The following is a 14,022-nucleotide window of genomic DNA, read 5'->3' on the forward strand; positions in this document are numbered from 1 at the left end:
AACGATGTTGCATACTCATCGGGAGAATGTAAGATCCTAAAACCTGGCTTAATGGGGTTTATGGAACTTACATTGCGAAGTCGGACACTCAAAAATGTCACAATCGAAACCTCACTCAATCGTATTCACTCTATCTCTCCTAAATCTCTCTCAATATGTGAAATCTCTCTAAGAATGTCAAATCTCTCCAAGAATGTCAAATCTCTCCCAAATTTCTCTCCGTATGTGAAATTTCTCCAAGAATGTCAAATCTCTCCCAAATCTCTCTCCGTATGTGAAATCTCTCCAAGAATGTGAAATCTCTCCCAAATCTCTCTCTCCGTATGTGAAATCTCTCCCAAATCTCTCCAAGAATGTCAAATCTCTCCCAAATCTCTCTCCGTATGTGAAATCTCTCCAAAAATGTGAAATCTCTCCCAAATCTCTCTCCGTATGTGAAATCTCTCCAAGAATGTCAAATCTCTCCTAAATCTCTCCAAGAATGTCAAATCTCTCCCAAATCTCTCTTCGTATGTGAAATCTCTCCCAAATCTCTCCACGTATGTCAAATCTCTCCCAAATCTCTCTTTGTATGAGAAATCTCTCCCAAATCTCTCTCAAAAGTTCCTTAAACTTTTTGTAGTATTTCGGGCCACCCCGACCCTTAACCAAGTAAAAAAACGCTTAAAACGGGGCAAAAACGGATAAAAAGGACTTAGGGACCCAAAACCCCTCTTAAGGAGCCGAACCCTCTTAAGGACCCGAAACCCCTCTTAGAAACCGAACTTGTCAGAAGCGAAGGCATCAGAAGCGAACCCTCTTGGACCGAACCCGAAAGCTGCTGAACCGAAAGTCCTCTCGGGCCCGAACCTCGCATAAGGAACCGAACCCTCCCCTTCGGACCAAAGTCATCTTCGCTCCATTTCGCTCCTAGCTGCTTTCACTCCATTTCACGTTTGGGCCTAGCATCAGGAGGACCGAACCTCTGCCAGGACCGAGAGGCCTCGCAGAAAACTAAGTTTTTCCCGGTTTTCGACTACAACTTCATTTTAGCTTCGTTTTTCATCGTTTTAACGCGGGATTTTCACCCAAAACTTTATTTTAACGTATAAGGCCCCCTACATATAGATTAATCACGTTTTTAATATAAATATTATCCAAGAAATGAGTGGGTGAAGTACAAAGGTTGAGTGTTGACTTTGCCTTACCTTATGATACAAGCAACCACCCCCACACCCACTCTATGACCAGCCACACCTCCCCACCTTACCTAGGTCACTTCAATGTCCTTTCCACTCATTTACCAGCCCTCCCCACGTCCATAAGGCTGGAACACCCATCCTCTCTCCTAACTTCTCTCATTCTTCCGTCAAGATCAAACTTCATTTTCTCTCATCTCCTCTCTCTAAAATTCGAGATTCAAGGCCATTCTCCAAGCTTTTCTTCTACCTTTGGTAAGTATTAACATCCTCCATGAGATTACTATCCTTCATTCTACTCCAATCATCCATTGCTTACTCAAACTCCATCACTTTAATGTTAGATTCTCGAAAATCTTCAAGGCATCTTCAAGTGTTATTGAGTTAAACACTTCCATTCTTCAACAATCATCTACTGAAATCACTCAAGGTGAGTTCATACCCCTACATTTTCATGTTTTCTCAAGTTTTTAGGGGGGAAATACAAGTTAAAACACCAAGAACATAACTAAACTTTTCTAACAGCCTTCATCAGAAAAGTTGGACTCCATTCACGGACTGTTTTGGACAACTTAAACATTTTAGTTTTCAAAACTGTATTAGTTGCAAATAGTTCAAGTTCTTAACTTTAAAATGACTACTTGCACATCTCCATACGATTTTTCTACAATTTATGGTGATTTTTACAAAACTGCCTATCATTTCAAACATCAATCCGGACCAGTCTGCGATTATGGACTTGTTCACACAAGTTAGAGGTCATTAAAAATCATGAGAAAAATTATGGAGAAACTAGACTCATTTTCCAAACTCTAAGAATTTTTGGATTCTGATTTGGACCTTTGATGATTTTTTATAAATTTTCTAAGAACAACAAATCAAAATGTTAACAACAGAAAAATGCTATCAATTTCATTTCACCTTGTAACATGTTGAGCAAGGTGTATATATTTATGTGATTATATGTTATTGCAATAAATGACAATATTGTCTTAGTAAGTAGACATACATCAGTTAACAAATGGATTTTCTCTAGACAAAGCATAGAAATAACAATTTGTTATAATCAAAGTACATCTATTACATACAAACATTTGAATAAACTATGTTAAGTATAGTTTATGTACATTACCACTTTTACCCTTTTTTTGATAAACTATAATAGGTATAGTTTATGATACATCACATAACACACTCATACAAAAAGGGTACATTCATACAAAAAGGGAATTTTCCATTACATTACACGTGAATTCGTTAATGGCTTTTGTGAGACATTCGCTTCACTTTACCAATAAGTCATGTATTGTAACCAGAGTCTCCTGGAGGGAGAGCGTGATAGTTGTGTATATATCTATATTGGGATTGACAAACCCACACCTGATCTGCTTGCAACAACGAGACCGACAGGTCTGTGGTGACAAATGTCATAACAGTTCCGACGCCTGAAGAACGTCGTTTCAGGCCAACTAGGTCATAGTATGGTTATAATAGCTCACATTAAGTATTAACAAACATAGAATTTACGGGGAATTCATGTAGATCAAACGAGTTTACGTAGATTTAAACTTGCAATATTTCATCATAAGCATAACAAATTTCTTGTACACCTCGGTCTTTGGGTTTGAAAACTACTTTTACATATTAAGGAAAATATTGGATTTTTCTGAAACAAATACTTCTTTTATAAGAAAAAGCTTTTCATAAACTGTCTACAAATGCTTATGAACTCACCAACCTTTGTGTTGACACTTTTTCAAACAACTTGTATTCTCAGGAAATCACTAAACAGGTAACCAAGTGCTTTTGAGGATGGGACGTTAAGGCGTCAAACTTTTCACATTTTGTCAACATATTGTAATTGATTTGGAAATATGTAATTCATACAATGATGTAACCTTTTCAATTATATATATGTTGCTTGTGTTTGCTTAAATCACTATTGCATTTGTTGTTATGATACTATACATGAAGTCCTCCACCCCCGGACGTTTCCGCCATCCTTGGTTTGGGGGTGTGACAAATTGGTTCTTTGGTAGTGTTCAGTGGCGGCGATCGTGTCGGAGATCGGAGCAGCTTGGTCTTATCTTTTCAGTCAGCAATTGCAGGTGAGTTATTCTCACTATATCGACAGGGTCTACGGCACCAAGGCCGGCCCTTTATCGGATGGAAATTCGGGTGTGGTTTGTTTATATCGATGTATACAAACTATGTTCTCTAACAAATGTAAATATTCATATTGTAATGTAATGGTTGAGTTTACTTTTATTGCTATGATACGATTGTTGTGATACTACGTATGACGTCACCCGCCCCCGGACGTTTACGCCGTTGTTTTTCTGATGGTTCGGGGGTGTGACATAAAGCTTTATTCTTACCATCTTATTCATTAGATCTAGCTAGGGTTTTCTATTTTGTCCCTTTAGTTAGTTTTGGACCTTCTCTTGAGAGTTGAGCAACTCCAAAGGATGAAATGGTTAGATCTGAACTTTGTGAGCATGCTAGATGCATAAAGGTGCTAGCTTAAAGAGTATCTAGACTCCATGAATGAATTTGAATCTTTATATAATGTTCTAATGTGAAGAATGAAGTTTTTAAGTCCTATATAGCATGCAAGGGCATAAAGTTGCCAACTTTATGCCCTAGGACGTCTTAATGAACTCAAATATGATATTGGACGTTAGAACATCGAGTGTTATGCACTTAATGGAAGAAAGTGCTTAATCTGTTGGTACGTTGGGCGTAAGTTAGAGTACGCCGTGCGTACAATCCATGGACTCAGTAGGCTGCGCGTACCAGTGTGGTACGCAAGGCGTACACATCTCAGAAGGGCTCGTAATTGTTTTGGGCTTGTAAGCTTTTGGGAGTTAATTAGTCATTAGGATTGGTCACGTTTTGGAGTTAGTGGGCCAACTTATCTGTTTTGGGCCATGGGAACTATGGTTGGGCTTTATTGGGCCATGAGGCCCATTAATGATTTTGGACATAGACTTTAGGCTCATTAGCAAAGGAGGACTTTTGGGCCATTATGAAAGGACTTGGGTTTGGGTTCTTCAATTGGATTGTGTTCACTCCTAACCTTTGGTAATGTTATTATTGTTCAGCACGGGTGGTTACAGACTGTTAGGAGAGCAACTTTCAGATTCAACAGACAAAGGTGAGTCTCCTCACCATACCAATGGGTCTAAGACACCAAGGCTGGCTCATTTCATGTTATGTGGTACACCAACTGAAGTTTTATTATGAGGCATGATAGTTGGTTATGTGCTAAGAAGGGCCATTTTGATGTTGCACATCCAGTCGTTGTAATTGGTGCCATCCAATGTCACCTTTGAGCTGATGTTCAAGAACAAGAAGTTTTGATTGGAGGACGAGAAACCAAAAGCATCATTTGGAGTAGACATCTATAAAAGGAAGGTAGTTTTAGTTAGATAAGAATAATCCTTAATATAGCAACCCAAAAATGAAATATTAAGGCTAGGATCCAACTAAATAATTCATAACATAGAAAATGGATGTCGTAATCTAATTGTAAATTATATAAAGATAGGTAAATGACGATTAACCAATTCCACCAACAAGAAACAGAATTAAAAAGAAATTAAGTTTTGATAAAATTCCTAGATCTTTTGAGATTTATTGAAACTATTCAATGGCATTTTAATATCTGATTATGCTCTTCTATTTGTGAATGGGATAGCGAGGATCACAAACAAGATGTGAATAACCATGCAAATGTGCTTGGTAACCTCATTGTCATTTATCATCACAATTGATGTGCCGGTAAACCACACATGCTCCATCAACAATGATAATTTATGAGATACCCATTACAACTCTTTATTAGTCTCTACTAATGTGCCGGTTAACCACACACGCTCTATTAACGACTTATAAAGTGTAATGTGCAATTTCATTGGTTAATATATAAATTCAGATTTTTCCTAAAGTAACTAGATTTGAGATTTTAATAAAAGAAGGTTCTAGTACTTTTAATGGGAATTAATTGTCCTATCAAACCCGTTTGGCTAACGACCCTCTACTAATCGAGGAAGCGGTGAGCGAGAGTGGACACCCATTTAACTACCATTTTATAGGCAGTTTCCTTATACCCCCTTATAGACTAACTTCGTGAATGAGACGTACTAGTGGTTCGACTGACTTAGTCTTATACATATAGTAATTGTTAAACTTTTAATTTTACATATAGTATAAGGTGTAATTTAAAACTTTTCAAAATACTAGGTTTATAATTAAATTTTGAAAATTAATAAATAATTTAAATTTAAAAAATAAACCAAATGATTTAATATTTATCTATTAATTAACAATTAATTAAATATATTAAATCAATTAAGGATTAACTAATTAATTTAATCCTAATCCATACCCTCTAAATTTTCGAAAATATACAGTATTGGATTTATCCCATTTTAATTATCTCTTTTTAGGCAAGTAAAATGATAATTACTAAAATTTGAAAAACCCTAATAACCTATCAATTTTCGAAATTGCTTGGGGAGGAAGGTTAGGGTTTCAAAACCCTAATCCTAATTTCGAAACTTAGGGAGGAAGGTTAGGATTTCAAAACCCGAACCCTAATTTCGAAAATTTAAGCCTTTTAGGGTTTAATTTCCATAAACCCCAATTTGATCAATTCAACAATTATAGCAAATTCAATTGAAAGCAAGCCTCACTCTGATATCACTGATGGGTTTTAGGCATAACAAAAACCTACTTAAAACTCTTAAGTGTGTATGCGACCTAAAACATGAACTATGTTTTCTTTATTGAGCCTATAACTAAGAACGTCAAAATAAGAACCATAGAAACCCTAGATAATTTTCGAAAAACATAACAAATGTTTTAGGATTACATACCTTGTTGTTATTATAGTAAATAATAATTATCCTTGACTTGTAGAACCTTTGAAAACAAGCACCACAAATACCGTGCTTCTAATGGCTCACACCCAAGCTAGCAAGAAGAAGATTATGGAGAGAGGAGAGGGGATGAAAATTTTGCGTCTATCTCTCTAAGAGTATGAGTGGTAGAAATATAAAGGGCTATGGTCCTTTATATAGTGGTACAAGGAAGCCCTAGATAACCCTAATTTGAATATAATAATAATATTTCAAATTGGTAATTATCCGACTCCATATTTATCCACATGGGATAATCTAGAAACCCTATATTATCCCCTAGAAACCATCCACCATCCTGGTGGAAGGTTCTGGAGCCTTTTGTTCAACTATTGAATAATTTCATTTTAGACTTTGTACTTTTAATTAAATTCATTAATCCCAAAGTTAATTCCAATTAATTTATAATTATTTATTAATTAAATGATATTATTTCTAATTAATATATTATTCTCATAATATATTAACAACTTATTTATTTCAACTTTATTAATCAAATAATAAATCAACCTCTCTATAAAAAAATCATCATGTACAATTGCTAGGTTTGAGGGCAACCCAAAAGGATTGTGCTACTATCAATTCAAGTTTATATCAATTATAATTATGAGCTTAGACACCTGATCCAACACTTCATGCTCCCACTTGTTTCAACATTTTATAGCAATTTCATGAAATGATTTGTAAAGTTTATAAAACTTTACTAAAATCAAGTGCATGTACATTTGATCTTCAAAATGGGCATCATCTTCAATCTTGTTACATTTTTATAAAATAAATTATTCTAAAACTAATTTATTACTTACAAATATAAACAAAATGAACACTATTTATTTAATTATTACATACCATATGAATAAATAAATATTACAACTATTTTAACAAATCAACACAAACATCATCACAAATGGTTCATAGCTAGTTTATGCGCTAAATATGTTCATTCACACATAAAACAACACTTTGTTTTTGTATGACAACTTTTATAACCATAAATGCATTTTAAAATTGTCATAGAAAATATGTATGATATTTCTTCTAAAAGAAAATCATAAATGTTTTTCAAAAACAAAGATTATACCAAATAATCTTACAATATAACCATGCATGCAAAAATGGCTTTGATACTAATCATTGAGTTTTATTTAAACACGGTTTTTCTAAAAATGCTAAAAACGGCAATTGAAGATTTAAATTAAACTTAAAATCATTTTATACCCACCAATGATCATTTTGCAAACACATAAATATTAAACCAAACATAAAATGAAAATAATAACAAACTTTGTAGACTTTGATTCCTCAATTGGAGGCTTGAAAGTTGATGAAGATGACAAGAGAGGTCCAAAGTAGAGCTCCTCTAGTATTAAGTACTTCTTAAACCTTTAAGAACTAATACCGAATTAGCCTTAAGGAGAAGCACTTATTTATCACCAACTAACTCACTAGTTCTTCAAAGGAAACCAATGAGAATGAAGAAGAACCCACGGTTCTAGGGATAAAAGATAAGGAATAATCGAACTTATTGGCAATCCTTTAATCTCTTTATATAGTTGCATGCATGTACTATGGACCATACCTTAATTAAATGAAAGCATGGCTCAAAAGAGAAGCATGAGAGTACAAGACATTACTTCACAAGCAATACTCTCCCATCATAGGGACGACCACGGTTTTGACTAAAAAAAGTCAAAGAATAGTATCTTTTACTCCATCTCTTTAACTAGCATGTGTATGTGTCATGTAATATTATATAAATGAACTTTAACTAGTGTAAAATAGTGTACACAACATATAAATCATACCTTGTGAGTTATTAATTGTTCTTTCTTGGAAAATATTAGTTTCATAAAATTATAATTTCCAATTAAATACAAGAGTTGATAATATTTATTAATAACCAAATTCTAGTAAATAATCAATAAGTTTCTATCAGATATAAGATATGATCCAATATGATCATATGTTATTAGTAAATATCATTCTATAATAATTCATAAGCATATAGATTTTTTAGAGGTAACATGGGAGAATTTGGATGCTATACAACTTTTTATCCATCCTTGAGGACAAGGTGATTCTTTGGGGTGCGGGTGGGGGTGGGGGTGGGGAGGGGGGGGGGGGGGGGTATTGTTATACCTCCAATATAATATTAGACGTAGGGGTGAGCATGGTGCGGTTTGGTGCGGTTTTTGGCAAAAACCGAACCGAAAACCGCAACTTCGGTTTTTTGAAATTTAGAAACTGCACCGTTCGGTTTTATGCGGTTCGGTTTTTTGCGGTTTTTCATTGCGGTATTTTGCGGTTCGGTATTGTTGCGGGGGTTTTTTTTCTTTTTTTTCCTATTTTGCCTTTTTACTAAAACTCAAGTAACTCAGCGAGTTACTTTGACTCAAATGAGGAGTGGTAATCATTTATTGAAGATAAATTCATACCACAACCTATTGGTTTGAAATCAAATTACTTAACCACTCATTCAACATGTTTCTAATGCTTCAATATAATGCGAATTTAATATAATATTTGTTTCACAAATACATACGATAATATCAATTAATGTATTCATAAAAATGATATTATATCACTAGTACTCTTCATATTTAAATGTTAAAAACATGTCATAAACATTATTTGTTATTGTAAATACCACTGAATGTATGCTTAAAAATATACAATCATCCTCCGATAGATAAGATAGATATTTACATTTATAAAAATTTTAATTGTCATAAGTTCTTACAAATATCAACATTTTATATATATATATATATATATATATATATATATATATATATATATATATATATATATATATATATACGGTGCGGTTCGGTTTTTTGCGGTTTTTGCGAGACTAGAAACCACACCGCACCGAGTATTTTCGGTTTTTGCAAAACTAAAAACCGTACCATCGGTTTTCATTTCGGTTTCGGTTTTTCGGTTTCGGTTTATGCGGTTTTTTTGGTTTGCGGTTCGATTTTTGCTCACCCCTAATTAGACAAATAACTGAGATAGAGATAACACGGGAAATCATCAAAATAAAGAGCATTTTATGTGGGAGGGGTATTTTGGGTATTTATTACATTAAGTTTGTTGCATCAGTGTTTATAAGAGGGTAGATGGTATGTAGATATCATCTACTTTGTGAGAAATCTGGTATCTCATACCTTGCCAAAGAGCAAACCATCAGATTATCGTTTTGTTCTTTTGGTATTGTGAGTGTTTAAATGAATACAGCAAAGCTTTTGTTATTTTTGATTGTTTGTGATTTCATCTTAAAGTTGATTCATAGCAATTTATAAGGATGACCGTTTTGCCCTCATGTTCTACAAAATCTTGGTTTTCCATACAACTGTAACTTACTCTTTAACAAATGATTTAAGCATCTTTATCTGAGATACATGCAAATGCAGGGCTTAATCAAAGATATGATAAAGCAACCTGAATATGATTCTTACATAAATGTAAAGAAAAATAAAACTTTCAGAATCATTCATTATACATGCATAGATTACAGTTTCCAGGTTCCTAAACAAAAACCAAAACCTTAAAATGAAAATAATAATATAATAATAAAACTTTTATCTTCTTCATCAAGCAGCAACACCTTTGAACTTGGCCTCATATTCATATGGTTGCTGCAGTTTTCATTACAACAAACAATGCCTTAATAAGAAAATAGTTGAATGTATAATAATAATAATAATAATAATAATAATAATACCAAGAAAATGGCTGAAATCAATCTGCGGGCAAACCATCTTTTATGCATTGCCTGTTGAGCTCGTGAGGCTGCCTCCACACTCTCAAATCGTAGATACACGTAGCCAGCACTTTCCCTATTTTAAAAGGAAATGACAATTTTGCCCCTGGTTATTTCTTCTTTGCATAGCCAACTTGTTTAGATTATCTATCTTTTTTAGACGGTTTGGTTTGTTCACATAATAACTTGATTTGTTATCCAATTATATATATATATATACTTTTTTCATTAGGTGATAATATGAATATGAAATAATGAATAATGATGCATATTTTTGACAACTTATATACAATGAAACAGATAAATAAACAAATAAAAAAAACAATGTTACGTTAGAAGACATACTTATCAACATAAATATGCTTCACCCTTCCATAGTTAGAGCATTCTTCTCCCACATCCTCTTTGATGTCCAAATCAAATTCTGGATCACTCTGCAAAAAAATAATTAAATAAATAAATTTCTTCCAAACCAAGAAATAATATTGTGTGAAATTTTATTTTTGAGAAAGAAAAGAGCATACCTCAGTAGCAGGGTCAAACATATTCTTTAGCAGCAAACACTCACTAGGGTTTCCAATTGGCTCTGAGACAATTTGTGGGGGCAAAATTGGAATTGTAGCTGCTGCTGCTGCTGCCACATTCATGCCTAAACCACCTCCTTGAATTGGACCAGATCCATTAACTATAGGTGCTCCGATAGCCCCAGGAATACTGCAAATAACCATCCAAAAATGACAAAAAGACGAAAATGCCCCTGACCCATGTAACTAAACAAACACTGATTGAAGATCATAAAACATACCCTGTGGTAATACCACTGCGATCAAGTTTTGCCATAAGCATAGCTCTTGATTGAGCATTTAGTGCCTATATATTTAAAAAAAAAAAAAAATAATGAATTTAAAAGCAAGATTGCTTTAAATAAATAAATTTTAAAAAAATAAATTGGAAGTATATGGACTCACCAAACCTCCACCATCATCATCATCAAAGTCTGCTGCTTTTGCTCCTGTGTCTTGTGCAGTAACATGATCAGTAACTGAAGACACCTACAAATACAACCAACAAATTTTGAAAAAAATAAAATAAAAATATCATTAAAATAAATTAGAAGCTATATATATAAAAAGACAAAATTTTGTAAAATGACAGACCTTAATAGTTCGACCAGCAATCTCAAGCTTCCCATTCAAGCTTTGTGCTGCTTTCGAATGCTCAAGTTGAGCAAACTTCAAGAAAAGAGATTAAGGATTTTATATTAATGTCAATGGATGATTAAAAAATTAAAAATTACTAATAAACACATTATTAAATAAATAATTAAAAAAAAAATTCAAATTAATACCGACTTGAACAAACCCAAAACCTTTACAGTGCCCTGTTTCAGGGTCAGTGGGGAGTTGAACAAGCTCAACTGGACCAAAAGCTTCAAAAATCTGAGATCATAAAAAAAAAAAAAAATAGTTAAATTCAAGGATCATATAATATTAATTAAAATAAAAAATGTAAAATCTTAATTTTTGCTACTCATAATTATCTTATAAGCATCCTACTTTCACTTCTTTTTATTGCAGCATTGTACTTTAGATATTTTTTTATTATCACATTCACATTGCATTTATAATACCTACCCAATTCAAGCATTTTACTTTCAAATTATTTAGATATTCTTCATTCCAATGGAATGGAATCACACATTCCATTCCTTCCACAATTCCATCATAAAGATCAATACCAAAGAGTAACTTAATCTGCCATTAATTACTATGCAAAGTGTATTATTGATTTTTTTACCTGTTTGAGTTGCAACTCAGTCATGTTGAAGTGAAGATTTCCAACATAAAGCTTTCGGTCAACTGCCCCAAAGGCTCCAGCACCACCACCTGCCGCCCCACTTGTGGCGGTAGACTGAACAAGATTCTTCTCAGCCTCTGAAGGCTTCACCATCACAGGCTGCCCTAGAAGTAAATGACCAGAAAGGGCAATTGCCATTGGCACTGACATTGCATCATAAAACTCAATGTACCTAATATTTACACCAAAATTAAAATATATAAACTTTTACATCTTCATCTGTAGAAATAGAATAATAGAAATAAAAAAGCATTTCAAAAGCGATACAAACACACCCGACTCCTTTTGATCTTCTTGAATTCCTATCCATGATCAATCTCACATCTCTCACCTACATAAACAAAAGATAATATAAACAAAACTTAAAACAAAATAACTAAAACTAAATAACAATTAACACTACTTGTTGTATTTAGTTATTTACCTTTCCTGCTTTAGAAAAGAACTCGTAAACATCCCATTCAGTTGCCTTCAATGGCATCTAAACAACAACAACAAAAAAAAAATATATGCATGTCAACAAGAGAGTTGATAAAAATATAAACTTTGTTTAGAATTTAGAAACACAACATAAGAAATAACTATAAACCTGGTAAGCAAAAACGGTTCTTTGATCCCTTTCAGGGTCTGCTTCTGGCTCTACTGCATCTTTCTTATCTTTAAGTCTCCTGTCATGTGAAAAAACTTAAAGAACAATAAGTACAAAATCAAGATTTAAAGGTACACAAAACACACTGTTTGATAATCTGTCATTATGATTTATGAATGTCTTCTCAATGAACAAAAACTTCAAAGATTGTGAGAGTGAGAGAGCACCATATGTCATATGTGTTTGCCAACCTAAAAATAAAATACATCATTCGTTAAACATCTCCACTCACAATTTGAATATTTGAATGTGAGCCAAATTTCTGAAGGGTCAAACAGATTTTATAAAAAAAATAAGAACCAAACAGACCTTATAAAGCCCACTTTTTTCTTCGGGGAATCCGCATTGTTAGCCCATTAGTATGTGCAAACAATCCATCTACGATTTCAATCCAAGTTAGAAACTTGGTAGCTAACACTAACACTAAAAGCTAAATTTGTTTTGTGTAGCTTTGTGTTTCTTTTTAAGGGATGCATTTTTTTTTTCTTTAGCATGGATTCATCAAGATGTAACTAGAGACCTACAAGTACTATAGGAATAATGAGCATTCAATCATACAAAGAACCAACAAATCATATAGAACACAGCTAGAAAGATGAATCAACACAAAAGATATAAAAAAGGAAGACTTGTTCACCTGCTCTCTCTTGATTCGAGTTCTCTTTCTCTCTCTCGTATCAATTCCTTCTCTCGTTCACGTTCAAGCCTTGAGTGACTGCGGCTCCTTCTAGACGTTTCTCTCTCCCTTTCCCTTTCTCTTTCTCTTTCCCTTTCCTTATCCCTCTTCTCTCGATCTCTATCTCTGTCTCTGTCTCTCCTCTCCCTTTCTTTATCTTTATCTTCGTCCTTATCCCTCCCCCTGGAACTCCTCTCTCTGTCGCCATCCCTACTGCTTCTCCGACGATCCCTTTCTCTTTCTCTCTCGACGTCTCTCTCTCCATCCCTACCACTACTTCTGTGACGCTCAGACCGGGAAGACCTCTCCTCACGGCTACGGCCATGGTCACGGTCTCTGTCTACATCCCTCCTGCTCCCGCCGTTCTCTTCATCCCCTTTGTATTTCTTGCTCCTTCTCCGCTCTTCAATGCGGTCATCTTCAGCATCTTCGCCATCATCTTCTCTTCCCTTCCGCCTGTGACCCTTTTCGCTCTTCTCCGAGCTGACGTCTTTGGTCTTCGAAGATGAACCATTCCTGGTGTCGGATTCGTCGACAGTCTTCTCCAAGTACTCGTACTCGTCGAAGTCCATTATCTCACTTGTAGTCGTTCTCCAAGTCCTAGATTAGGGCTTTGGAGGATCGAATTCGATCGGTGAAGCTGGTGTGGATTCTTGGACAGAGATGATGGGTGCGAAAGTGCGAACCCTAGCTTCTGCAGTCGAGTGCAATTTGGGAGCTATTTTTGTTAGGCAGATATAAGCATAAATTTGAAGTTGGTTTTTATTTTAGTCGGACATAACGAAAGGGTGTAAGCGAGAGTATTGCGAGAAACTATCAAAATACTCTCTAAGTTATTTTTGTTTGGTTGTTTGTTTTTTTTTTGTTTTTTTTTTTTTGTTTTCCCTGCGCGGCGTAACATGCGTGCAACACTTTTAATCTCGAAGTTGTTTGGTTTTTTAAAAGTCGTTACAAATCTATGCGTCTGTTCTGTTTGG

The 14,022-nt window shown here is 34.3% G+C and overlaps 1 protein-coding gene across 2 annotated transcripts; it reads right to left on the reverse strand.

Annotated features, from left to right (window-relative positions):
- Positions 1 to 9,508: 9,508 nt before the first annotated feature.
- On the reverse strand, positions 9,509 to 13,805 carry LOC111917540 (uncharacterized). 2 transcript variants are annotated; one of them, XM_042902506.2, is made up of 14 exons: positions 13,007 to 13,805; positions 12,537 to 12,560; positions 12,310 to 12,388; positions 12,145 to 12,201; positions 11,996 to 12,051; positions 11,661 to 11,892; positions 11,216 to 11,302; positions 11,021 to 11,095; positions 10,832 to 10,915; positions 10,669 to 10,733; positions 10,388 to 10,577; positions 10,209 to 10,297; positions 9,825 to 9,939; positions 9,509 to 9,738 (listed from the first exon to the last, which is right to left on the reverse strand). In XM_042902506.2, the coding sequence occupies exons 1-14, from the start codon at positions 13,615 to 13,617 to the stop codon at positions 9,694 to 9,696; spliced, it is 1,809 nt and encodes a 602-aa protein (XP_042758440.1). In that variant the 5' UTR covers positions 13,618 to 13,805; the 3' UTR covers positions 9,509 to 9,693. The 2 variants fall into 2 exon arrangements, with proteins under 2 accessions (XP_042758440.1, XP_023768984.1); XM_023913216.3 differs by lacking the exon at positions 12,537 to 12,560 and having other exon boundaries at positions 13,007 to 13,804.
- Positions 13,806 to 14,022: the final 217 nt, after the last annotated feature.

This window comes from Lactuca sativa, chromosome 5, assembly GCF_002870075.4.
Source record: "Lactuca sativa cultivar Salinas chromosome 5, Lsat_Salinas_v11, whole genome shotgun sequence".
Classification (NCBI taxonomy): domain Eukaryota; kingdom Viridiplantae; phylum Streptophyta; class Magnoliopsida; order Asterales; family Asteraceae; genus Lactuca; species Lactuca sativa.